At 41.2% G+C, this 10,192-nt stretch overlaps 1 protein-coding gene across 1 annotated transcript in view; it reads left to right on the top strand.

Moving 5' to 3' along the window:
• LOC119326156 (caffeic acid 3-O-methyltransferase-like) overlaps positions 1–892 on the top strand; it is a 2,659-nt gene extending 1,767 nt beyond the window's left edge. The window contains exon 2 of the mRNA XM_037599866.1: positions 655–892. Coding sequence (XP_037455763.1) covers positions 655–719 — 65 coding nt within the window. The 3' untranslated portion in view covers positions 720–892. The remainder of the gene's footprint in view (positions 1–654) is intronic.
• Positions 893–10,192: the final 9,300 nt, after the last annotated feature.

Genomic DNA, 10,192 nt, shown 5'->3' with positions numbered 1-10,192 from the left:
TTTTTCCCTTGATACATTCCTGTAGCAAAGTTATGAACATGATATGTTGCCTATTTTACCCCGACGTGAAAACAAAAACCAAAGATATGAACATGATATGCTGCCAAATTTTGATTAATGCTTAACTCCAGAAGCACACCTGCCAATAAAGTAGTAAAGATCTAAAAAAATCAGAGCTTGCTAAATATTTTAATTAGTGTATTAATTACAATTAGATATTTTATTATTGTTTATACACCAAGATTAGTTACCACAATATTCGTCAACATTGTTAGCTTCGAGAAAGATTTCTGGGTTGTATTCGTCGACATTTCTCCCCTCACCCTGGGCTGTAACACAATAGTGATTTTAAAACGTAATAATTAGTTGGGAATGATGTTTGCCATGTATAGCAAACTTGATAGCTGAACATATACCTGGACTCCATGTGGAATGTAGGTCAACACATGGTGGTAGAGGTACATTTGACGCCTTTCTCTGTTCCGGTGCCTTGCTATTTGAATTACCTATCAATTTTAAACATTAAATAACATTAGTTCTTGTCGCATAGCAGGTATGTTATGTAGTCAACTTACTGTTCGGATGCTTGACCTGTCCATATCAATTTTCAACATTATACCACATTAGTTAATGTTTGTTGTTGTTTATCTGCAGAACCAAACAATGAAAAAATTTCAGCATGGGGACTCGTAAATAAAATTGGAGGGGGTGAAGACTGAAGGATCAATCTCCGATCTCTGAAGACTCCGAAAACCTTCTTATCTAGCAAGGTTCAAAGATCTATTTGAAATTTATCTGTGATGGTATGATCTGAGAATAGATGCCTGAACTCTTTGGAGTTTGTACATATGCAGCAAAAAATAATCTTTAATACATCATGTTTCTTAGACAATGCTTGAGCCAAGTACCATGACATGCTTCAGGCAGGTACATGGTTCTTGATATGTTCAGCGATTGGGATTTCGGCAAATGCAATGTCTATAGAGTAGGGGATCGCTGGGCATGTCCGAGTCCGACCAAAGCGGAAGGGCGGCAGACGTACCAGGTGTTGGTGTTGCAGTTGCGGCCGCAACAGCAAGCGGAGCTCGCTCCCTCAGACGTTCCCGTTGCAGAGAGTCGGGTGTAGCCCTTGGCTGCCAAACAGCTCACTTCAGGACGTTGAATCGACCGAGCACGGCGTGGTCACCTGAGGCCTGAGGTGATGCTAATTCACGCGCGGCCGCGGCAACGCTCGGTTTAGGACAGGCTCCTGATTTGGAAAGTGCATCGATTAGCCTGGATATATTTATGGCTACTAGTGCGTTTGGATAGTTAAGATGGGCCCCATCCCCCTGAAAATCAGGGGGGGAGATTAGAAGTGGGAAATTTTGATGGGCTTGCAGCGATTCATATGTTAACGAGATGTTTCATGCGCGTAGGACTGCATTCACGTGGTGGGCCCCAAGGGAAAAAGCTGTTGGCTTGGGTTTCCGCTTTGGATCGGTCGATCATTCCAGCGTGCGGGCGTGAAAGAGTCTCTTTGCCTGAGGTACTCCCTTCGTCCGGGTTTATTAGGCCTCTTAACATCATAAACATGTTTCTTTTTATAAGGTCTCGCTTTAAAAAGATGCATGCATGCGACCATTTCATTGGTTGCATTGAAAGTCATTGTTGTTGGTGCCATGGCTGAGAAATTAATACACTTCATGTGTGCTTTTTCATTGGATGCATGCATGTGAGAGAGTGCATTGGGAGTGGAATAAAAGAATTAATGTGAACAAATTACTATGTGTCTTGGTCTAAGAGAAGTTGTCTTTAGGCCTAATAAACCCGGACGGAGGGAGTACATCCCTATTGAGGATGTATCTATCATGCATTTATCGTTGGATTGGAAAGCGTTCAATTTTTCCTCCAATAGGAAAGTAATCATGCATTTATCGTTGGATTGGAAAGTAATCATGCTACAGGCCACGGTGATTGATGTCCATCTATTTTAAGGCGTAATTGAAAGAGTGGTGCCGCACGGTTTATTTTTCCTTGTGTGGTTTTTTATTGGGAGGGGGAAAGGTCGAGCGGGAGGGGCTTGTGTGGTTTTTATTGGGAGGGGGAAAGATCGAGTGGGAGGGGGTGATGGGAGGTGAGGCGGAAAAAAAACCACGGGTACCGGCCTACCAACCGAGACATTAGAACTAGAAATTTGCTTCAACATATTATTTAACAAAAAAATCTCTCTGCTACTCATACTGTGTATGTACGGTTGATTGGCATGGAGCGTCCGCCAACCAATCAGACTTGCCGTGTAGTGACCAGACCTCAAACAGTCTGATCTATGTGCATCAGTGTCATCCCTGGATCGGTAATGCTGACACGCACAGTACTTGAAAAATTTATAACAGAGTAGCAATCACACAATTATTACACCTAATGTCTCAAAAGAAAACTTATTACAAAAAATATGGCTTAAGTTCATCTAAATACGATAACAACGAAAGACTTGGAAGATAAAATGAGTCCATCAACTCCAACGACATCACTGAGTGAAAGATCACGACCTAAGGCACCTTACTCGTCGTCTGAAAAGTCTGCAACATGAACGTTGCAGCCCGAAACGGGTCAGCACATTGAATATGCTGGCAATGTAACACATAGAGTAATGATATGAATAATGCTATCACTACATGCATATATGGCTGGTGGAAAGCTCTATAGTTACAGTTTTGCATAAAGCCAATTTTCTCTACAACAAAGGAATAAATTTTATTTAACTATCATGGTGGTTGTTAAACATTGACAAGGTTCACCCAACTCAATCCCAATTAAGCATCATCATTAAACCCAATCAAATTATATTAAGAGTGATGAGATCCACATGATAATTCAAGAACTAGATACTCAAAACGTTCATAACCGGGGACACGGCTAACCATGATTAGTTTGTACAATTTGCAGAGGTTTGCGCACTTTTTCCCACAAGACTCGAATACATCCATGGTCGGAGAAAAGAGACACAGTCTTTCTGAAACAATAACTCTTTACTCCGGGTGGACAGTTACACCTATTTTCCCCTACATCTGCTAGCGCACCACTAAAAGAGGTCTTGTAACTTACTCAACTATGCTAGAGCCCATAATAGCTTGTGGCTGCACACAGAAATTTCTAGCATGAATAATCTTATGATACCTTTGAGCCTGTGTGGCGGTCCATAGGAGAATCACACGGTACCCTGAGATTTCCAAAAATACAGGCAACACTGGGTTCCCCAGGTGCCTCAATCCACCCAGATGTATATTAAAATAGCCACCTTAAGTTAACCATTAAATAACAATAATCACATCTGTCATGGATACACTCACCCAATCCACGTCTACAAGCATAGCATAGCAATATAAGCGACGTAGAAGTAACTCCCAAAGATTTGATAATAAACAGGACAATAGGTACTACCTCATCTACTTCCCCAAACCCACATATTAATCAGTTCCTAATCATGCAATTGTTTGAGGATTGATCTAATGCAATAAAACTGGGTAGTAAAGAGGTATGATCAAAGTGTTACTTGCCTTGCTGATGATCCGTGGAACCTAGAGACTCGTAGTAGCACGCTTCGCACTTCGGGTACTCTACCGCAAATAAACAAGCATACAATAAGCACTCAACTAGAAGCACGGATAAAACTCAAATAAGAGATCTAAGCAGAAATTTCAACTTAAGAACTCCGGTTTGCAAAAATAATAAAATCAAACGTAGCAACGAAACTCAAACTGCGAAAATGTGACGCCCGGGTAATTAAGCTACAGTGATCCTCTGCTAGTGATGCCACGTCACCTCGATTATAGTTGCTAATCTCGCGATAGTTCGAAACCGATTCGCGTTCAAATTCAAAATCAAGCAAACAATAAAAGATTTCAAATATTGAAACAAAAATGTTCGGTTAGTGCCAAATATTACATAGGTAATTATAATAAAGAAGACACAAATTTATAAAATACTTATGTGCCCTAAGTTGAATTAAAACAATAAAAGAAAATAAATAAAAGGAAAAGGAACAAAACAGAAAAAAAATAAAAAGGAAGAACCCCCCTCTGAAGGAAATATGCCCTAGAGGCAATAATAAAGTTATTATTTATTTCCTTATATCATGATAAATGTTTATTATTTATGCTAGAATTGTATTAACCGGAAACATAATACATGTGTGAATACATAGACAAACAGAGTGTCACTAGTATGCCTCTACTTGACTAGCTCGTTAATCAAAGATGGTTATGTTTCCTGACCATGAACAATGAGTTGTTATTTGATTAACGAGGTCACATCATTAGTTGAATGATCTGATTGACATGACCCATTCCATTAGCTTAGCACCTGATCGTTTAGTATGTTGCTATTGCTTTCTTCATGACTTATACATGTTCCTATGACTATGAGATTATGCAACTCCCGTTTGCCGGAGGAACACTTTGGGTGCTACCAAACGTCACAACGTAAATGGGTGATTATAAAGGAGCATTACAGGTGTCTCCAAAGGTAGATGTTGGGTTGGCGTATTTCGAGATTAGGATTTGTCACTCCGATTGTCGGAGAGGTATCTCTGGGCCCTCTCAGTAATGCACATCACATAAGCCTTGCAAGCACTGCAACTAATATGTTAGTTGTGAGATGATGTATTACGGAACGAGTAAAGAGACTTGCCGGTAACGAGATTGAACTAGGTATTGGATACCGACGATCGAATCTCGGGCAAGTAACATACCGATGACAAAGGGAACAACGTATGTCGTTATGCGGTCTGACCGATAAAGATCTTCGTAGAATATGTAGGAGCCAATATGGGCATCCAGGTCCCGCTATTGGTTATTGACCGGAAACGTGTCTTGGTCATGTCTACATTGTTCTCGAACCCGTAGGGTCCGCACGCTTAAGGTTTCGATGACAGTTATATTATGAGTTTATGAGTTTTGATGTACCGAAGGAGTTCGGAGTCCCGGATGAGATCGGGGACATGACGAGGAGTCTCGAAATGGTCGAGACGTAAAGATCGATATATTGGACGACTATATTCGGAGTTCAGAAAGGTTCCGAGTGATTCGGGTATTTTCGGGAGTACCGGGGAGTTACGGGAATACGGGGAAGAGTATTGGGCCTTGATGGGTTTTAGTGGGAAGAGGAGAAAAAGGCTGCGCCCCCCCTCCCCTCTAGTCCGAATTGGACTAGGGAAAAGGGGGCCGGCCACCTCTCCTTCTCCTCCTATTCCTTCTCCCTTCCTCCCCTCTTGGTGGACTCCTACTAGGACTTGGAGTCCTAGTAGGACTCCCTATCCTGGCCGCACCTTTGCCTTGGCCGGCCTCCTCCTCCTCCATCCTTTATATACGGAGGCAGGGGCACCTCTAAACACACAAGTTGACACAAGTTGATCCACGTGATCTATTCCTTAGCCGTGTGCGGTGCCCCCTGCCACCATATACCTCGATAATACTGTAGCGGAGTTTAGGCGAAGCCCTGCTGCTGTAGTTCATCAAGATCGTCACCACGCCGTCGTGCTGACGGAACTCTTCCCTGACACTTTGCTGGATCGGAGTCCGGGGATCGTCATCGAGCTGAACGTGTGCTCGAACTCGGAGGTGCCGTAGTTTCGGTGCTTGATCGGTTGGATCGTGAAGACGTACGACTACTTCCTCTACGTCGTGTCATCGCTTCCGCAGTCGGTCTGCGTTGGGTACGTAGACAACACTCTCCCCTCGTTGCTATGCATCACATGATCCTGTGTGCGCGTAGGAAATTTTTTTGAAATTACTACGTTCCCCAACAGTGGCATCCGAGCCTAGGTTAATGATGTTGATGTTATATGCACGAGTAGAACACAAGTGAGTTGTGGACGATACAAGTCATACTGCCTACCAGCATGTCATATTTTGGTTCAGCGGTATTGTTGGACGAGACGACCCGGACCAACCTTACGCGTACGCTTACGCGAGACCGGTTCCCTCGACGTGCTTTGCACAGAGATGGCTTGCGGGCGACTGCCTCTCCAACTTTAGTTGAACCAAGTATGGCTACGCCCGGTCCTTGCGAAGGTTAAAACGGAGTCTATTTGACAAACTATCGTTGTGGTTTTGATGCGTAGGTGAGATTGGTTCTTACTTAAGCCCGTAGCAACCACGTAAAACATGCAACAACAAAGTAGAGGACGTCTAACTTGTTTTTGCAGGGCATGTTGTGATGTGATATGGTCAAGGCATGATGCCGAATTTTATTGTATGAGATGATCATGTTTTGTAACCAAGTTATCGGCAACTGGCAGGAGCCATATGGTTGTCGCTTTATTGTATGCAATGCAATCGCGATGTAATGCTTTACTTTATTACTAAACGGTAGTGATAGTCGTGGAAGCATAAGATTGGCGAGACGACAACGATGCTACGATGGAGATCAAGGTGTCGCGCCGGTGACGATGGTGATCATGACGGTGCTTCGGAGATGGAGATCACAAGCACAAGATGATGATGGCCATATCATATCACTTATATTGATTGCATGTGATGTTTATCTTTTTATGCATCTTATCTTGCTTTGATTGACGGTAGCATTATAAGATGATCTCTCACTAAATTATCAAGAAGTGTTCTCCCTGAGTATGCACCGTTGCAAAAGTTCTTCGTGCTGAGACACCACGTGATGATCTGGTGTGATAGGCTCTACGTTCAAATACAACGGGTGCAAAACAGTTGCGCACGCAGAATACTCAGGTTAAACTTGACGAGCCTAGCATATGCAGATATGGCCTCGGAACACGGAGACCGAAAGGTCGAGCGTGAATCATATAGTAGATATGATCAACATAATGATGTTCACCGATGAAACTACTCCATCTCACGTGATGATCGGATATGGTTTAGTTGATTTGGATCACGTGATCACTTAGAGGATTAGAGGGATGTCTATCTAAGTGGGAGTTCTTAAGTAATATGATTAAATTGAACTTAAATTTATCATGAACTTAGTCCTGGTAGTATTTTGCAAATCATGTTGTAGATCAATAGCTCGCGTTGTTGCTTCCCTGTGTTTATTTTGATATGTTCCTAGAGAAAATTGTGTTGAAAAAAAAATGTTAGTAGCAATGTTGCGGATTTGATCCGTGATCTGAGGTTAAATCCTCATTGCTGCACAGAAGAATTATGTCCTTAATGCACCGCTAGGTGACAGACCTATTGCAGGAGCAAATGCAGACGTTATGAACGTTTGGCTAGCTCAATATGATGACTACTTGATAGTTTAAGTGCACCATGCTTAACGGCTTAGAATCGGGAATTCAAAGATGTTTTGAACATCATGGACCATATGAGATGTTCCAGTAATTGAAGTTAATATTTCAAGCAAATACCCGAGTTGAAGAGATATGAAGTCTCCAACAAGTTCTATAGCTAAAAGATGGAGGAGAATCGCTCAACTAGTGAGCATGTGCTCAGATTGTCTGGGTACTTCAATCGCTTGAATTCAGTGGGAGTTAATCTTCCAGATAAGATAGTGATTGACAGAATTCTCTAGTCACCATCACCAAGTTAGTAGAACTTCGTGATGAACTATAGTATGCAAGGGATGATGAAAATGATTCCCGAGCTCTTCGTGATGTTGAAATCAACGAAGGTAGAAATCAAGAAAAAGCATCAAGTGTTGATGGTTGACAAGATCACTAGTTTCAAGAAAAAGGGCAAAGGGAAAGAAAGAGGAACTTCAAGTAGATTGACAAGCAAGTTGTCACTCCCACGAAGAAGCCCAAAGCTGAACCAAAGCCTGAAACTGAGTGCTTACACTACAAAGGAAATGGTCACTGGAAGCGGAACTACCCTAAATATTTGGTGGATAAGAAGGATGGCAAAGTGAAAAGGGGTATATTTGATATACAGATGTTTGATGTGTGCTTTACTAGTGTTTATAGCAACCCCTCGGTATTTGGTACTGGTTCAGTTGCTAAGAGTGGTAACTCGAAACGGGAGTTGCAGAATAAACAGAAACTAGTTAAGGGTGAAGTGATGATATGTGTTGAAAGTAGTTTCAAGATTGATATGATCATCATCGCACACTCCCTATTCTTTCGGGATTAGTGTTGAACCTAAATAAATGTTATTTGGTGTTTGCGTTGAGCATGAATATGATTTGATCATGTTTATTGCAATACGGTTATTCATTTAAGTAAGAGAATAAACTGTTGTTCTATTTACATGAATAAAACCTTATATGGTTACACACCCAATGAAAATGGTTCATTGGATCTCGATCGTAGTGATACACATATTCATAATATTGATGCCAAAAGATGCAAAGTTAATAATGATAGTGCAACTTATTTGTGGCACTGCCGTTTGGGTCATATCGGTGTAAAGCGCATGAAGAAACTCCATAAAGATGGAATTTCGGAATCACTTGGTTATGAATCATTTGATGCTTGCGAACCGTGCCTTTTGGGCAAGATGACTAAAACTCCGTTCTTCGGAACAATGGAACGAGTTACTGACTTGTTGGAAATAATACATACCGATGTATGCGATCCAATGAGTGCTGTTGCTCGTGGCAAGCATCATTGTTTTCTGACCTTCACAGATGATTTGAGCAGATATGAGTATATCTACTTGATGAAACATAAGTCTGAAACATTTGAAAAGTTCAAAGAATTTCAGAGTGAAGTGAAAAATCATCGTAACAAGAAAATAAAGTTTCTACGATCTGATCGTAGAGAAGAGTATTTGAGTTACGAGTTTGGCCTTCAGTTAAAAACAATGTGAAATAGTTTCACTACTTATGCCACCTAGAACACCACAATATAATGGTGTGTCCGAACGTCATAACCGTACTTTATTAGATATGGTGCGATCTATGATGTGTCTTACCGATCTACCACTATCATTTTGGGGTTATGCATTAGAGACAGCTGCATTCACGCTAAATAGGGCACCATCAAAATCCGTTGAGACGACGCCTTATGAACTGTGGTTTAGCAAGAAACCAAAGTTGTCGTTTCTTAAATTTGGGGTTGCGATGCTTATATGAAAAAGTTTCATCCTGATAAGCTCAAACTCAAATCGGAGAAGTGCGTCTTCATAGGATATCCAAAGGAAACTATTGGATACACCTTCTATCACAGATCCGAAAGGCAAGACTTTTGTTGCTAAATTCGGAAACTTTCTGGAGAAGGAGTTTCTCTCGAAAGAAGTGAGTGGGAGGAAAGTAGAACTTGACGAGGTAACTGTACCTGCTCCCTTACTGGAAAGTAGTTCATCACAGAAAACTGTTTCAGTGACATCTACACCAGTCAGTGAGGAAGCCAATGATAATGATCATGAAACTTCAGATCAAGATTCTACTGAACTTCGTAGATCAACCAGAGTAAGATCCGCACCAGAGTGGTACGGTAATCCTGTTCTGGAGGTCATGCTACTAGATCATGATGAACCTACGAACTATGAAGAAGCGATGGTGAGCCCAGATTCCGCAAAGTGGCTAGAAGCCATGAAATCTGAGATATGATCCATGTATGAGAACAAAGTGTAGACTTTGATTGACTTGCCCGATGATCGGTGAGTCATTAAGAATAAATGGATCTTCAAGAGGAAGACAGACGTTGATAGAAGTGTTACTATCTACAAAGCTAAACTTGTCGAAAAAGGTTTTTGACAAAGTTCAAGGTGTTGAATACGATGAGATTTTCTTGCTCGTATTGATGCTTAAAAGTCTGTCCGAATCATGTTAGCAATTGCCGCATTTTATGAAATCTGGCAAATGGATAAACAAAACTGCATTCCTTAATGGATTTATTAAAGAAGAGTTGTATATGATGCAACCAGAAGGTTTTGTCAATCCAAAGGGAGCTAACAAAGTGTGCAAGCTCCAGCGATCCATTTATGGACTGGTGTAAGCCTCTCAGAGTTGGAATAAACGTTTTGATAGTGTGATCAAAGCATTTGGTTTTATACAGACTTTTGGAGAAGCCTGTATTTACAAGAAAGTGAGTGGGAGCTCTGTAGCATTTCTGATATTATATGTGGATGACATATTATTGATTGGAAATGATATAGAATTTCTGGATAGCATAAAGGGATACTTGAATAAAAGTTTTTCAAGAAAAAACCTCAGTAAAAGCTACTTATATATTGAGAATCAAGATCTATTGAGATAGATCAAGACACTTGATAAGATTTTCAATGACTACATACCTTGG

Source organism: Triticum dicoccoides, chromosome 6B (assembly GCF_002162155.2).
Source record: "Triticum dicoccoides isolate Atlit2015 ecotype Zavitan chromosome 6B, WEW_v2.0, whole genome shotgun sequence".
NCBI classification, from domain to species: domain Eukaryota; kingdom Viridiplantae; phylum Streptophyta; class Magnoliopsida; order Poales; family Poaceae; genus Triticum; species Triticum dicoccoides.
Note: the sequence above shows the minus strand (reverse complement) of the source record. Positions and strands in the feature narration are given on the sequence as shown.